Source organism: Vulpes vulpes, unplaced genomic scaffold, assembly GCF_048418805.1.
Source record: "Vulpes vulpes isolate BD-2025 unplaced genomic scaffold, VulVul3 u000000657, whole genome shotgun sequence".
Taxonomy (NCBI): Eukaryota; Metazoa; Chordata; class Mammalia; order Carnivora; family Canidae; genus Vulpes; species Vulpes vulpes.
Window position 1 is genome coordinate 1,061,640 of NW_027325810.1, and position 16,634 is coordinate 1,078,273.

General features: G+C 46.7%; 1 protein-coding gene across 12 annotated transcripts in view; it reads right to left on the reverse strand.

Annotated features, from left to right (window-relative positions):
• AAK1 (AP2 associated kinase 1) overlaps positions 1-16,301 on the reverse strand; it is a 163,843-nt gene extending 147,542 nt beyond the window's left edge. For all 12 annotated transcript variants that reach the window (XM_072746160.1, XM_072746156.1, XM_072746155.1 and 9 more), the window contains exons 1-2: positions 16,098-16,301; positions 15,463-15,924 (exon numbers count right to left, since the gene is read on the reverse strand). In XM_072746160.1, the coding sequence (XP_072602261.1) occupies positions 15,463-15,625 (163 nt within the window). In that variant the 5' untranslated portion in view covers positions 15,626-15,924; positions 16,098-16,301. The remainder of the gene's footprint in view (positions 1-15,462; positions 15,925-16,097) is intronic.
• Positions 16,302-16,634: the final 333 nt, after the last annotated feature.

Below are 16,634 nucleotides of genomic sequence, written 5' to 3' on the forward strand. Positions count from 1 at the left end.
ATAGATCTCCTTAGGCAAAAGAAACATAAGCAAAAATAAACTATTAGGGACTACACCAAAATAAAAAGCTTTTGTTTTATACAAAACAAAAAGACAACATACTAAATGAGAGAAGATATTTGCAAATTATATAACTGCTAAAGAGTTAATATCCAACATATATAAAGATCTTATGTAACTCGAGACCAAAAAAAAAAAAAAAAAAAAAAAAAAAAACCCAAATAATCCAAGTGAAAAATGGGCAGAGGACCTGAAAAGACATGTTTCCAAAGATGAAATACAGATGGCCAGAAATATATGAAAGGATGCTTAAAAAAAAGATGCTCAACATCATTAATCAAAAGGAAACCTACTCGATGTATATCTACAAGGTGCTAAAGCAGGTGCACCCGGACATCGGCATCTCTTCCAAGGCCATGAGCATCATGAACTCATTTGTGAACGATGTGTTTGAACGGCTGGCTGGCGAGGCTGCCCGGCTGGCCCAGTACTCGGGCCGGACCACACTGACATCCCGGGAGGTCCAGACAGCGGTGCGTCTGCTGCTGCCCGGAGAGCTGGCCAAGCATGCTGTATCTGAGGGCACCCGTCACCAAGTACACCAGCTCCAAGTGACCCAGGGCCTTCCATTAATAAAGAGTGAGCTGCTCCCAAAAAAAAAAAAAAAAAAAAAAAACCCATAATGAGATATCACCTTCTACCTGTCAGAATGGCTAGGACCAAAAAAACAAGAAAGAACAAATGCTGGTGAGGATACGGAATAAAAGATACCTTTGTTGACTACTGATAGGAATATAAGTTGATGCAGCCACTGTGGAAAACAGAACAGAGATTCCTCAAAAAAATTGAAAAAAGAAATACCGTATGATCAAGTAATTCCACCACTGGGTACTTATTAAAAGAAAACAAAAATACTAATTCAAAAAGATACATTCCTCCCTATGTTTACTGCAACATTATTTACAATAGCAAAGATATGGAAACAACACAAGTGTCCATCAACACACAGAATGGATAAAGATGTAATATATGTATAAAATGTAATATTACTCCACAGAAAAAAATGAGATCTTGTCATTGCAACAATGTAGGATGGACCTAGAGGGTATTATGCTAAGTGAAATAAGTCAGACAGAGAAAGTCAAATGCCACATGATTTCACTTATCTGGGGAATCTAAAAAAACAAAACAAATGAACAAAGAAACAAAAAAAAAAAACAGATTCTTAAATACAGAGTGCAAGCTGGTGGCTGCTAGAAGGGAGGTGGGGCAGGGGGTAAAATAAAGGATATCAAGAGGCACAAACCTCCAGTCATAAAATAAATAAATCACAAAGATGAGAAGTACAGCATAGGAAATATAGTCAACAATATCGTCATAACGTCGTTGGGTGACAGATGGTGCCTACGCTTAGTGATGAGCACTGTGTAACGTGCAGAATTGCTGAATCACTATGTTGTACACCTGAAACTAATATAACACTGTATGGGGTGGGGGTGACTGGGTGACGGGCACTGGGGGGCACTTGATGGGATGATGGGTGTTATTCTATATGTTGGCAAACTGAACACCAATAAAAAATAAATTTATAAAATAATAATAACACTGTTAATTATACTTCAATAAAAAAGTACTTAGTTTTAAAAATAGATTTTAATATATTTTTCTATCTGTGTATCTACCTTCCCTCTTTCCCTCTTTCACTTTCCTTATTTCATTCCTTCCTTTTGTGTTTCTTATCTTTTCTTTTTTTCCCCTCTGTCCTTCATTTCTTCCTATCTTAAAAAAAAAAAAAAAAGAACAAACATTCCAGGCAAAAGGACCAGCCAAGCCTAAGATACCAAAGAGGAAACAATGTTAAATGCTCAAAAGAGATAAAGATAAGGAGCACACAGGGGTTTGCAGGTCAGAGTGCGGAGTTTGGCGTGCACCTCTTCCTCCACGTATCCAGAGCCCCCTTCTCTCTCCCAGTCTCCTTCTGAGGACTCGTTCCATTTCACTTTTCATTAATATCATATGGTTATAGGACAACTCTCACCAAACTTTTCTCTAAAATGCAGACCAGTCCTATTCTCCAATGTCCTAAACCATATTCACACTTGGATTTCCGTTGGTGCTTCCTGCTAAAGAATCCCAAACTAAAGTCATTCTCTTTCCCTCATACACTGTTCCTTCTTCATTTTGTTGACACCATTACCAACCTAGTCACGCCAGAAGCCCAAGCTTCATCCTAGCTTCCTCTCTCCTCCAACGTCGAATTCTGAACACAGATTTTTCTAGTTTAAAGGAGAGATACAGAGGGACACCTTGGTGGCTCAGAGGTTTAGCATCTGCCTTTGGCTCAGGCTGTGACCCTGTGATCGAGTCCTGCATTGGACTCCCCCCAGGGAGCCTGCTTCTCCCTCTGCCTGTGTCTCTGCCTCTGTCTCTGATGAATAAATAAATAAAATCTTTTTAAATTAAAATAAAGAAAACAAAACAAAAAATAAAATAAAATAAAATAAAATAAAATAAAATAAAATAAAATAAAATAAAGAAGAGATATGGAAGCAGGTAAACAGAAAAGGAATGCAGTCTTTTGCCTCCCCTAAGAATGACACTTCCCAGTATGGCTCATACATCAGCCAAGGTTAACAACCCATCTCAGGAATGTTGTTTAGTCACAGCCACACAAGTCTAACACTTCAATCTGATCAACTCCATGCCACTGTCCCTCTCAAATGGCCTCAACACAAACTACACAAACTTAAAAATCATGTCTTCCAGGAGAAGGTATCTTTGGGACCCCCAATGATCTCCATATTTATATAAGAAAAAAACACGCTCACAGAAGGGAAGTCACGTGTCCCAGATCACTGAGGAGACTACAGGATCCACTGCCCTTAGCTTGTTCATTACGAGCTAAACCTCGAACAAGAACTTGAATATATAGACTCGGATGTTAGCCTATCATATCACCCTAAAATACTCCAAAACTGCTAGGTGAGCAACTTAAATGAGCCATTTTATATTATTAACATAACATACTAAGAGTCTAAAACTCTGTTTTTAAAAGAGAAAGAAGTACTACATTTTCTGAGAAAGTCTACGTTATTCTAAAGTAACTTTTTTCAAGTGAATTCTCATCATTGGTCAGGGAGCCACCAAGATCTGATCTTTCTTTTTTTCTTTTTTAAAGATTTTTTATTTATTTATGAGAGACAGAGAGAGGGGGGCAGAGACACAGGCAGAAGGAGAAGCAGGCTCCGTGCAGGGAGCCTGATGTGGGACTCGATCTCAGATCCCGGGATCATGCCCTGGGCTGAAGGCAGACACTCAACCGCTGAGCCACCCAGGGGCCCCAGAGCTGATCTTTCAACAAGGTCATGGAACTCACAGGGCAAAACACTGGGCAAGATTTACTAAAAATCCTCCTTTTCACTGCTTCTCTCTGAAAATAGCAAGAACAGGGGGAAGTAAGGGCCTATCTATGTTCTAAGAGCTACATCAGCGATCAATTTTAGATATCACCACTCTAGACTCAATTTATTTTTTTTTATTATTATTTTTTTTTTTATGATAGTCACAGAGAGATAGAGAGAGGCAGAGACACAGGCAGAGGGAGAAGCAGGCTCCATGCACCGGGAGCCCGACGTGGGATTCGATCCCGGGTCTCCAGGACCGCGCCCTGGGCCAAACGCAGGCGCCAAACCGCTGCGCCACCCAGGGATCCCTCTAGACTCAATTTATAACTGAGCAGCTAGTGCCATACTCATGAACCTTTTAAAAACTGTATTCTCGGGGCACCTGGGTGGCACAGTCAGTTAAACGCCCAACTCTTGGTTTCGGCTCAGGTCATGATCTCAGGGTCCAGCAGTTGAGCCATTGTAGGCTTGGGATTCTCTTTCTCCCTCTCCTTTGGACCCTCCCTCATGGTGCTGTCTGTCTGTCTCTCTCTCTCTTTCTCTCCAAGATAAATAAATAAAATATTTTAAAAACAAAATCACATTCCCTTTGATAAATATAAAAGTCTCCTGTCTCCCTTCCCCCATCTCTTAAGGCTACAAAATACTTCTTAAGAAGGTATATCAACACTCCTCATTCTCTTTGAGGTCCTTCCTTTCCTAGCTGGACCTGGGGTTAGTCTGTGCTCTTCCAAATCATGTATTTGTTTCCTATCTGTTCTTTGTTCCCATGCTCACAATCCTAAATATAAGTTGAGAATCACTATCCTAATTTAACGAGGCCAGCATCTACCACGAGCTAGAAAATTAATGCATGCCTCCCTTAAAGACAAATTCCAGCTACTTCTGAGGCTTTGATACTTCACTTAATCTTCTCCATCTTCACAATATAGACTGAAATAATTTTAGGGTTCCTTTACATAGTTAAGATACTTATACTTTATATCTCTACTTTTGAGATTGAAAGAATTAGGTATCTATAATTGAATTCGATCAATAAAGAGATTTACATGACTTTCTAGAAGGTGTTCTACTTTGCTTTGAATTTTATTATTTTTCACCTTTACCAAAAACCTACAAGATTTGAGAGCTCTTATCATTGTAATAAGGTCCCAAACAGATCTATTATATTATTGGAATAGGCATAGGGAGGTCTATGTATCTCACATTTGTCTGGTCTGTAGTGCCTACCCAGTAAATTTGAATTAGCATTGATTTACTGTATTATTCTTCAGTTAATTTATTCTCCAGGACCCACAGTTGCATTGTTCAAACATAAGAGTCCTGAATTGGATACAAAATAAACCTAAGGTTTACACCCTGCCTCTTAAGAATTATCTAACACTAGAGAGTAGATACAAATGAAATAGATAAATAGCAAAACAAAACCTTGAGATGATGGGACCGGCCAACAAAGGCAGCAATGATGACAAGCAACTACAAGACAGGAAGGAAAGATGGATCAACTGTTCTAAGTATGCAGGTTAGATGGGATGAAGGTAGGTGGGCAAGAGAGAGGATCCCAGATAAAGGGAGCACTGGAAGAACTAAATCCACGGTACAAGGGAAGATGAGGAGGGCACAGGCCTGAATGTGTCAGAGCACAAGAATCTGAAGCTGGATAGGCAGCGAGGATCACATGTTTCTCAGGGGCAGAGAGGCCCTTCATACTAATAGCAACATGACAGGTGAGGAGATTTTCCAGCACACAGGTGGCTTTCAAGCAGGAAAAAAAAAAAAAACCCTCAAACCACAGTAATTATCTGAGATTCTCATCTCCTTAACCTTATCTAAATCTGTCCATCTATCTTCAGAGTATAGCATTCATTTAAATAGTCTGTGTTCCTTCACATAGTTAAGATACTTATAACTCATATTTCTACTTTTGAGATTGACAATTACATATATATATAAAATTAAACTAACATTAGTTATATATAGATACATATATAAATACACACACAACTCTCTCTCCAGGACTCTAACTAACTTCATGGGTTATACACACAGCAAAACAAATACTGCCCGAGAAAAACAAAATTCATGCACTCGAATACTAAGCGTTACCATTTACAGACTGCTAACTACATGCGAGGCACTATGCTAAGCACTTTGCATAATTTCATCTAATCCTTACAACCACCCACAGTATTAGCTGCATTTTACATATGAGAAGCCGGGATCTTTGTTGCCCAACATCACAGGGACAGGTCCAGGATTCAGGCCAAGGGTTGCCTACCTCCAATTCCCAGGCTTTTAAATCACTGCACATCGGCCAACCTTCCAAGTCTTCTCCAAAGGAGAACACTGCAGGGCTTCCATTATTCCAGGGACAGGGGAGGAAAGACTACGGATAGCAGGCTTCCCCCAATCATTACTGAGTTACCCCTTCTGGCCAAACCAAGGTTGTTTCACAGCCCAAAGTTCAGACGGAATTATTCCTCCCAACACTGCCTAATCCCAGCACCGAAATGCCCAGGCTTCTAAAAACAGTAGAGGACAAAGGTCTGAGGAACAGGGCTAGGCAAGGGGAAATCAAACAAATTTAACAAACCGGTAAGATACTCCGCGCTTCCCAAGCGAACAAGATTCACTCACCAGGGAAAATGATGAGTTGAGGGAGCTAGCAGGACACTTGCCACCTCTGTAAATGTTGCTCAAGCCCCAATCCTCCACGAAGGGCCCAAATGATGAGGCCAGAGTCGTCTTCTTTTTTCTTCTTCCCAAAGGGTAATAAAGTCTCCATTTTGTTCTCAAATTCATGCTCAGTACCAGAGGGACAATAATCTCTCTCACCCTAAAGGTCCCAGTACAATAGCTGTAAGCATCCTCAAAAACAGGCAGCAAACAAAATTACATGGCATTATATTGCCTTCTCCAGGATTCAAGTCCTAGATGAAAGGCATCATTATTTAAGATCATTATAATTACAAATGATAATCTAACATCAATGCTATGCTTGGCCTTCTATGATAATAATACAGGGATGCCATAAAATCTTTCATCCAATTATCTCTCGGCTCTTCAGAAATCATGAATAACAAAGCTTCAGTTGGCATTGCCATCCACTGTCTGCCAAGGTTAACTCAGAGCCCAAGGAGAAAACTGACCAGTTCAGGTTGATTCACTCACAGCAGGCCCCAAATGAAAACTCCAGATTTTCACTCTTTCAACTTCGTTCCAACTCGAGGAATTTGCCCTCTGCCAACGTGGAAGTCTCACTCATAATTATGAAGGACTCCTCTTTCCTAACAATTGTCCGTAACTCAAAAGAAGAACTGAGATTGTTTAAAGTATACATAATACACTAAAAATAAGAATAGCAGACTAGTAATACTAAAGATACCGGGGGGGGGGGGGGTGGGGGGGGGGGGGGGGGGGGGGGGGGGGGGGGGGGGGGGGGGGGGGGGGGGGGGGCGGGGGGGGAGGGGGAGGGGGCACAAAATACTGCAGCCAGGACTGCTGAGTGATTTGAAATCACATGGAATGAAAAGGCTTTTTTACTTTGGGTGTACGCACAGAACATATGATTTATTTATGTAGGCAATTTTGTTCCTCAAGAGAAACCAAAAATGTTGCAATACTTACTTCAACTTTACTAAGAATATAACATATGCAAACGTGCAGAACTAGACGTGTTCCCTAAAACAAGGTTACTCGAAGGAGGGGTTTCAGAGAAGACTCAGTTAAGAGCAATCCACCTTCACAAAACCTTTCCTAACCATTTCAGTCCTCACTGATCTCCCTCCCCTCAACACCTCCAGAATTTCAAGACTACACCACACGCCCTGTGGTGGGGTACTTTTGTTCCATGTGTATTGCTCAAATTATATCAACAAGAAGGGCAGAAGGCAAATCTTCCATTATTTCTCCGTATGCCACAGCATCCTAGAGCTGAAAATACCGTAAGATGCTCAGTAAACCTTGCAACTCCCGGCTGACGTGGCTGTGTCTTCTGCACTCTACATTATACCTACACCCTCTCTTCTTGTGGGCACGACATCTCTACAGAGGCAGGAAGGGCATTTGTTAGAAATGAGGAACCACTAGCTCACGAACCCAATATCCCTAACTGCAAGTGCTAGACTCCTCCTGAAAATTCTTCTTTGTACAGAGCCTTATCAGCATCTTCTCTCACAACTTTTTTTTTTTTAAGATTTTATTTCTTTATCCATGAGAGACACACACAGAGAGAGAGGCAGAGACACAAGCAGAGGGAGAAGCAGGCTCCATGCAGGAAGCCCGATATGGGACTGGACCCCAGGTCTCCAGGATCACGCCCTGGACTGAAGGCAGCGCTAAACCGCTGAGCCACCACGGCTGCTCCCAACTTTCTGATTTTTAATAACCCTTCTCAACTGAACCTCCCTGTAAGCCCCTCAGGTGAGAAAATGCTTCACAATACTTTGGGGTTGCCCGGATGTGAGCGATGAGAACACAGGGAGAACTGTCTAACGTTGATGATCCACAGTCAGCCAGGGGTGGTGTACAGCTACAACTCCCTCAGCCAGAGCCTACAAAGGCTCTGTCGATCTCCATTAGTTTGATCTCCTTTAGTTCACTGGTTTATTTCTGAAGTAGCCATCTCATACGGAAAACGATACATAAAGATGTTTAGCCATAACAGGTTAAGAAAGATTGGCTTACTGATGCTGAGAAAACGAATTTAAAAATTAAGTGATTTGCCTAAAATCAGATTAGACGCTCTGCGCCATGCCTGACTCCTCTCTCTTCCCTCACAATGGTCAACACGTCACGGTGTGCCACCTTGGCACTACTGACATTTTGGACTGGATAATTCTGTGTTGTGGTGGAAAGGGAGGGCTACTGGGTACACTGGAGGATGTTTAGTGGAATCCCTGGCCTCTGCCCCCTGGATGCCAGCACTACCTCCCACCTTGTAACAATCAAATACGTCTCCAGACCTTACTAAATGTCACCTGGGGATAACTGTTCCTGGCTGGGAACCACTGCTCTAGACCAGTGGTCTCCAAGCAGAGGTACACAGAACAATCCCCTGGGGTAGAAAAGTACATATATGAAACTCTCTACTTATATTAACATTCATCTTAAGAACTGAGATTTTATCTTTATCAACATTTATTAGATGGCCCAACGCTAGCGCTCCCATCCTGGTTCCATGTCAGGCCCGTGTCTCACCTGAATCTGATGGAATAATGAGGAAAGACTGGAAGCTCCCTAGCACGGGCTGACGGGGACTGAGATGTACTCCAGTTCATGTGCTCGGTTAAGTGGATTTACCGATCACATTTGTTTTAAATGAATTAACCCTCATAAAGCAAACAAGGGGCTTCAAAAAGTTCTTGCAAAGATACCTTGGATTAAAGACAACATAAGCGTATGTGAACAACAGAAAAATAGCAGCACTTCACTTTCTATTCCTGGTGTCCTTTTCATCAGTCACATTACAATGCAGAAATAATTACAATCTAAGATGATAAGAAACTCACCAAAACCTACCCAGATAACTTAAAATACAGATTTGCGTCTACCATCACACATGATGAACCTCAGGTCAGTGCACACTGTGCCTTCGGGTATTAAGTAACGATAGCAGGATGATGTGCACGTAATGTATAAATAAACAAGCACACCTACAGTAAAAGGACTAAAATGTTTAACTGATAGTGCTACTCCACCCAAAAAGTGTAGAAACCATTGCTCTAAACCAACATGGTCTAATAGAACTTTCTGTGATGGTGAAATGTTTTCTATCTGCGCTGTCCAGAACTGTAGGCACAAGCCACACGTGGCTATTAAGCAACTGAAAAGTGGTTAGTACGCCCGTAGAATTAAGGTTGCATTTTAATTTAGATAATTTAAAGATGTTATTTATTTATTTGACAGAGAAGGAGAGAGAGAGAGCAAGCATACAAGTAGGGGGAGTGACGGGGGGAGGGAAGAGCAGGCTCCCCGCCTAGCAGGGAGGTGGAAGTGGGGCCTGATCCCAGGACTCACGGATCCAAGTCCTGGGGTCATGACCTGAGCCGAAGGCAGCCGCTTTACTGACTGAGCCACCCAGGCGCCCCCGATTTAGATGATTTAAACTTAAACAGCCGTATGTGGCCACGCTGCCCCATGGGACAGGACAGCCCTGGACCCACAGATAACGCAGTCTCAAACATAAAGCTCCCAGCAGGCAGTACACGTTCCTGCTTTTTGTCTTTGGCCATGTTATTCTCTCTGCCTAGAATGTTCTCTCAACCTTGTCCATCCAGCAATAAGTTCTCATTTTTGAAGACCTACCTCAAATATCACGTTTCTTTAGCTTTCCCTGGCTTCTCCTGACCCCACAGAATTGACCGCCGCCTCTCTGCCGTTCCCCTACCCGGCCCCCTCCACTCCAACACGTGGAGAGCTACGGACTCCTGTATCTGAAGTTCGATCAGGGTGAGCTCCTCCAGCAGAGTCTCACTTGTCGCTGGCTGACGTCCAGCACGTAGGAGCGCTCAGTAACGGGCCCTGGACGCGGCATCGAATGGGCCAACAAACCTTGGTCTCCCCACGCAGACCTGTGGCGCCCCTTCCCCCACCGAAACGCTGGCTCCAGAAAAGCAGACGGAAGGCCCGTCCTGGCTACTTCACAGTGCCAGATGCTACCTCACTAGACGATACCATCTCTACGAGCCTCACTGTTTGGCTCTTTCGGATGCAGATGTCCCCGTCCCTAAGCAGGCTCCGAAAGCACGGACCCTGTGAAAAGCACAAAACGAAGGTACCCGAAGGTACCCGGCGGTGTGAGCCCCTTCCTGACGTGTCTGTCAGCTTTCAAACACTGCAATGACCGCCCTGACGCAGTCATAGTTCACGTGTACCTGACTAACGGCGACCGAGCTTCTCCTGCGTACTCCACGTGCAGTCTCAGCCACTGAGGTTCAAGTGTGCGCCTCCCCTCATAACCTCCCACTCAAAACCCACGTGAAACTGTCGCTCGCCACCATCTCTCATTAAGTGAGTGTGACTTTGTTAGAAAGACCAAAGGAAAGGCTTTGACCATGCAAATGCTTATTCTGGATTTCATTTCTGAATTCTAGATTTGGCTATATTTAGCAAAGCTATAACCGTCATCATGCCTGAAGCCAGGAAGAAGACACCATTCACAAACCACCCCCTGAAAATCTGCAGTTGCCACTAAAAAACCAGACTTCCCAGCAGGCAAAGACATCTGAAGTGGGAGGGATCACATCAGTGTTTGCGTCAGAGAAGACCTCAGGTGCTTAAAACCAACCTCCCCGCCTGGCACTAAAGTTCTCCATCACCGTACTGCCCCTTCTTTTCTCTCCAACATACCTTCTGCTCGGGTCACACATCCTCATCATCCCCGCCCCGTCCACTCCTTTCTGTAACACGGGTCATCCCACTCCCCACCTGCTTCTCCTTGAGGCCGCTCGCCTCTCACTGAACCTCTAGGACCGCTCCCCTTCCCCCAGACACTATCCCCTCCCTAGCCCCGCAGTTAGCACAGGACCGGGGCACCCCGGGTGGCAGCTATTCAATACTTACTCGAAGGACCAAGACCGAGGGCCACGGAAGAAAGCCAGCGGCCAGAGAACAGCCAAGGAACAAATGTGAAAGAATTTCCTCCTATTATTCCATGTCCTTCTTTCCTTGATTCTGGAAGGGAAACTTAGACTAACCTAAATGATAACACCAGACTACTCGGTATCCCTGAGCTCATCAAACGGCTCCACCACCCCACCCTTGCGTATGCTACTCTTTCTGCTGGGAAGGCCTCGGGAAACTCTCATCTGGACCATCTGCTGGGCAATTTCCATTCCTGTTCAAACCACACTTCATCCAGAAATCCTTGCCCCCGGGCCCTCCCTCCTTACCACCTCATAACCATAACATCTTTTTATCATCTACTATATGCCAAGGGCCATGCTAAGTGCTGGACACTGATCTTGGGGTCATTTGTTGGTCAGTGAGCTCCTTAAGAGCCAGGCCCACATCCTACTCAACTCAGTAGCTCTGGACTCGAACACAGTGCCTGCCACAAAGAAGGCCTAACAAATACTAAATGGATACACGCGTGCGTCATAGCGATACCAACACAACGTAATCATACGCTACGTGTGTGTACACATACATACACATACGTGTATACTTGTTTGTTTTAGGTGTTTCAACCTCACTACCTTGTGGTGTTGGTAGGAGAAATTGCCAGTTTACTGCTATAGAAAGTCACCCAGTAGTTCTCGTTAACTCTAAACCTGGATTACTCAGTGTAAGTAAGGAACTGCTCTGTGGGGGCACGTGGTCCACCTTACAGAGAACTGACGCGGTTCTGCAATGTGGTCTTGCACACAGCAGGTGTTCAATATTTATTGTTTAAAGCTTAGATGTGAGGCCTCATATAGTGAAGGATGTTTAACAAAAGCACAGCTCTTCAGTCCTCCTCCAAGCATCGCTCCAATTTTTCCATTGAACTCATTCTGGAAGCTTAAACCAAATCTTCCCTTGACCTCATATGCCCATTACCTCAGACATGATGAGGAAGTCATCGGGGCATCTCCTCCTCTGCACCCAGCCTAGAGATAGCCACGTCCCTTTGAACTCATGCGACGACAGAGCCTTCACTTCCCCCAGACAAGCCCCGGTGGACTAGCTAGTGAAGGCAGGCGAGCAGCCCCGATGCTGTGGACGCGTTCTCCTGTCCTACTCCAGCACCTCTTCCTTGGCGCTTTCGCATTCCTCACTATACGGCACACACCGATACCCAGATTAGAGAAACAGGGATGACAGGTTCCCACCTGTGATGCTAAGAGAGTCTGTGTTTAAAACCTACCCTCCCCAAACTGCCTGGCGCTCGATGCATAACTCTCACCATCGTTGGGCAATCCTGGCTGGGACTGGTGGTTAGGTCTGCACCTGGGGACTCGAAGAGAAGAGGGTGCAGGAAGGAACATGATTACCCAAAACATCTATCTGTTAGCCCTTCAAGGAGCCAGTGAGGCTTCTGCAGAAAAGTATCTGACTCTATTCACCTACAAGGGGGAAAAGGATTGCTGCAGATTGTTGTAGCCAAACTAACCCTCACAACCCCCCAACACCCCTGAACTATATATATATAGGATGTAATGTTGCTGGCAAATAATGGCTACCACTCACTGAACACCTGAAAAACGTTAAATAATTCACACGCGTTGCCTCACTTGATCTTCACAACCACTCCACAGGGTAGGGGTTCTTGATCTTTAGCTTGCATCACAACCTCTCCAAAAATCTGTTAAAGCCCCACACTCCTGGCTTATGGGGTGAGGCCTAATTTGCATTTCTAACAAGCTTCCGTAATGTCGATGCTACTGATGCAGGACTCCACAGGCTGAGAACCACTGCCATAGGGAAACAGATTCAATAGAGATTTGAAATGTCTTATCCAAGGTTTCACAGCTGGTAAAAAACAGATCCAGAATCCGAACCTAGATCTGCCCGACTCGACAGACAGTGCTGGTAACCATGCTACCCTGTACGTGTGAATATCTGCCTTGTCTTCCCAAAGTCACTGGTAGCTCCTTAAAGGCAGACATCACACCTCTCAGAATTCAGTAGTACCTTTTCACTTAGTAGGTGCTACGTAAATACTTTGTATACCGGCTCCTACAGAGCCATATACTTCTTAGAGCCACATATTCAAACTTGCTTATAGTCAATGAACATAGAGAGGGCTATATCACCAGACCCGGTTTTACACAAGACTCTCTCCTGCTGCTCTGAGTCTTGGTCCACGCGGTCTCCACACCTGGGGAGCCCCTACTCACTCTTTGGTCAGCCACTTCCTGCAGAAAGCGATTCCTGGCTCTCTAAAAACTGGGGGCCACGGCACCCTAAGCTGATCTCCAAGATTGCACAGATCACTCTATTCGAGCTGGTTGTTTTCCATCTTTCAACGTAGTTCGTAAACTACAGCATCTAGTTTGATGTCATACCCCCAGGGCCTAGCACTGTGCCTGGCACATCATAAACACTCCATAACTGCTTGCTGGGTGAATATGAATGCAGAGCTGCAAGCCCTAAGTTCCACTTAAAAATATCATAATGCATGATGTGCAATTCTCAGGGATGAATTCCAGGGAAGAGGAGGACAGCCTGGATGACAAAGACCAATTTTGTCTTTTCTCTTCCCCACCATTTAGACTCGGAGAACAGGCACTGCTTAGGGTAGCACCAACTACAATGAGACAATATCCTAGCTGAACAAAATGCTCCTGGGCTATAAAGTCAGCAGAGGCCATTCAAAGAGAAGGAAAGAGCTCCGTGCCCCCTCATTCCTCCTGATTTCTCTCTCACACTCTTCTTCTCCATTTCTCCGTCCCACTGCAGTTAAGGTCTTTGGCACAGGGATGAAAGACACAGATCAGACTCAAGGGTGCGGATCTGGCAGCGGGCACAGAAGCATCTCCCATCCTGCACCAAAGCCCACAGGGAAAGATCCAGAGGGACGGTGACTCAGGCCCCGGATTAAGTCCAGCTAGAGCAGTACTGAGAATGGGAAAGAGCAACAATTTCACAAGGACATGAATTGTCAGATCTTTTTTTTTTTTTTAAGTGTTTTTAAAGTAAAAGCTTCTACCCTAACCCCAGAAAAATGGGACCAAGTTGAACCCAGTACTTGCACAAGCTGAGAGCCAAACACAGCTTCCTCCTCCTCCAACCCACCAGCCTGCAACACTCACCCGTGACAGGCATCTCTCCCAGGCCCAGGTTAGGACCTTTGCTTCGACCTTAGCTCACAAAAAGGCTCCTTCTCCAGCTAATAAATTGTCCCCCCACAGACCACCATGTTGCAGTAGCAGAGGCCTCCCCCTTCCTCCATCCCCTGTCAGCCGACAACACAACCTAAAGCAGGTTAGCCCCATCCAATTAGTTTGAATAGCCTCATGCCAAGGAAATTGCTACTTTTATTAAAAATAAAAGCACACAAGGCAGGCAACGGGCTGTGAAAAGTAGGAGTCTGGCGTAATTATGAAGGTCGAGGTTAAGGTTACCAAAAGATACACGCAAAGATCTCCAGAAAGCCTGGGGGGAGGGGGGGTGGCGTAAAATACATATATTTATACATCTATGGATACACAGATGAGCACACCTGGAGGGAATTTACACAGCAGACCTAAATGACATCTTCCCCGACAGAGGGAAAACAAAAATCAGGTGCCCCTCTCCAGTAATTCTTTTCACTAAAAAAAAAATAAAAATAAAAAAACTAAAACAGGAGGGAGAAGGGGGCCTAGTTAGACTGGTTTTCAAAATAACCACATTCATCTCGTGTAATTTCTGTTATCTTGGCTACATCCTGGGGACCTGATTACAGTTGGGGTCAGGAAACAAAACTAGTCCAATCCACCGAGAGAGAGAGAGAGAGAGAGAGAGAGAGAGAGAGAGCGCCTTGGCTCTTAAGAAAAACACATTCCCGTTCTCTGAAAACCCTTGTCTTCCTCCAACGCTTGCCTGCCTGCCGGAGGGAGAGGGAAAGTTGGGCAGAACGAGAAACCCCTCTCTCTTCTTAAAGCTACTCCATCTGCACCCTTGGGCCCTCGCATCACAATTTCAAGTTTGAGGAGGACGGCAAGCCCAGCCCCTGACACTGGATGCCTTTGCACTTTCACACGTACCTTATTCTCACCCGATCCTCCTAATTCTGTGAAGCCAACGAGCACTGGCTTGCCAGCTTTTTTTTTTTTCTTTAATTAATAATAATGGTAATACAAGCCCCCCCATCCCTCCTCCCTGCAGGTAAACAATTTCCAGCAACCTCCTTCCACCCCCTCCCCTCCCCGTGAACACTGTCACTTCCAAATCTCAGTTTTAAATTTCTCAAGGACAAGGGTTCACTGAGCAAGGAAAGGGAGGTGGAGGAAGGTGGAGGTGGAGGTGGAGGTGGGGGGGGGAGGAGGGTCAACCGGTCAAAGCCCATTCGCACACCGGGCAACTGGAAAGCAGTCCTGCTGCATCAGCACGAGATCCTGATTCCCGGCGCCCCGGAGGGGTCGGGCCATACCTTCCGCCAGCACCTCGTCCACCGTGACCTGCTGCCGCCCGATGCCGAAGACCCTCCCGATGTAGCCGCTGCCCAGGCCCGAGGTGCTGCCCCCGCCTCCGCTGGAGCCGGAGCCCAGGCCGGAGCCGCCCTGCTCTCGCCGGGAGTCGAAAAACTTCTTCATCTTGCGGATGGGAAGCAGTGGAGCAAAAATACCGACGGGTTTCTGGATCTTTTTCTTTTTTTTCTTTTTTTTTTTTTAAAAAAAAAAAAAAAAGCAAACAAGCGAGATGCAAGGATTTCTTCTCGGATTTCAGCTCGGAGAGGAGCCACCCGGACCCGGCCGTGGGGGTGGGGGCCGAGGGAGGATACCTGCAGGCATATGCGTGTCAATCGCGCCGCGGTGCCCTCCTCCTCCTCCTCCTCCTCCTCCTCCTGCTGCTGCTGCTGCTGCTCGAGGGAGCGATCCGTGTAAGTTCAAGCCTGTGATGACAGAAGCAGAGGGCGACCGGGGATGGGTCGGTGACACACTCACGGGCCCGGCCGCCGGGTCCCAGCGGGGCAGGGGCAGGAGCCGTCCCCGGCCCCCCCCCCCGCAGCGCCGACCCCGGGGCACTGCCCCCCGCCCCGCGCGGCAGCATCCCCGCGGCACCCACCTGCCACGGCTCGGCGGCTGGCGCCCCGCTACCGGCCCCGCAGCATCGCCCCGGCCGCCGGGCCCGCCCAGCGCTGCAGCGAGAGCCGGGGCCGCGGTCGCCGCCAGCTGATCCCCGAGCGCCCCGCCGAGCCCGGCCCGCCGCCCCTCCCCCGCGCGCGCCCGCCCGCCCGCCCCGCGCCGGCCGCCCAACCAGGAAGTGACCCGCCGCCGGAAGTGCCTGTCGGGGCGGCGCTGCCCCGCCCCCGGCCGCCGCTCTGTCGCGACGGGCGAGAAGGGAGAAGGGAGACCCCGCAGCGGGGGCGGCGGCGGCGGCGGCGGCGCGTCCCAGCGCGGGGACCGCTTCGGAGGGGAACTTTTACGGCCGGGCCGCGCGGCACCCTGGGACACGTAGTTCGGCGCCAGGCCGCGGCTGGACTACAACTCCCAGGATGCCCCTGGAGGGGAGGGGGCGGGGGGCGAGCGAGGCGGCGCGGCGGCCTCCGAGGCCCGACGGTGTCAGCGGCTGCTGCGCGAGCGGGGACTCGGTTGCTTAAAC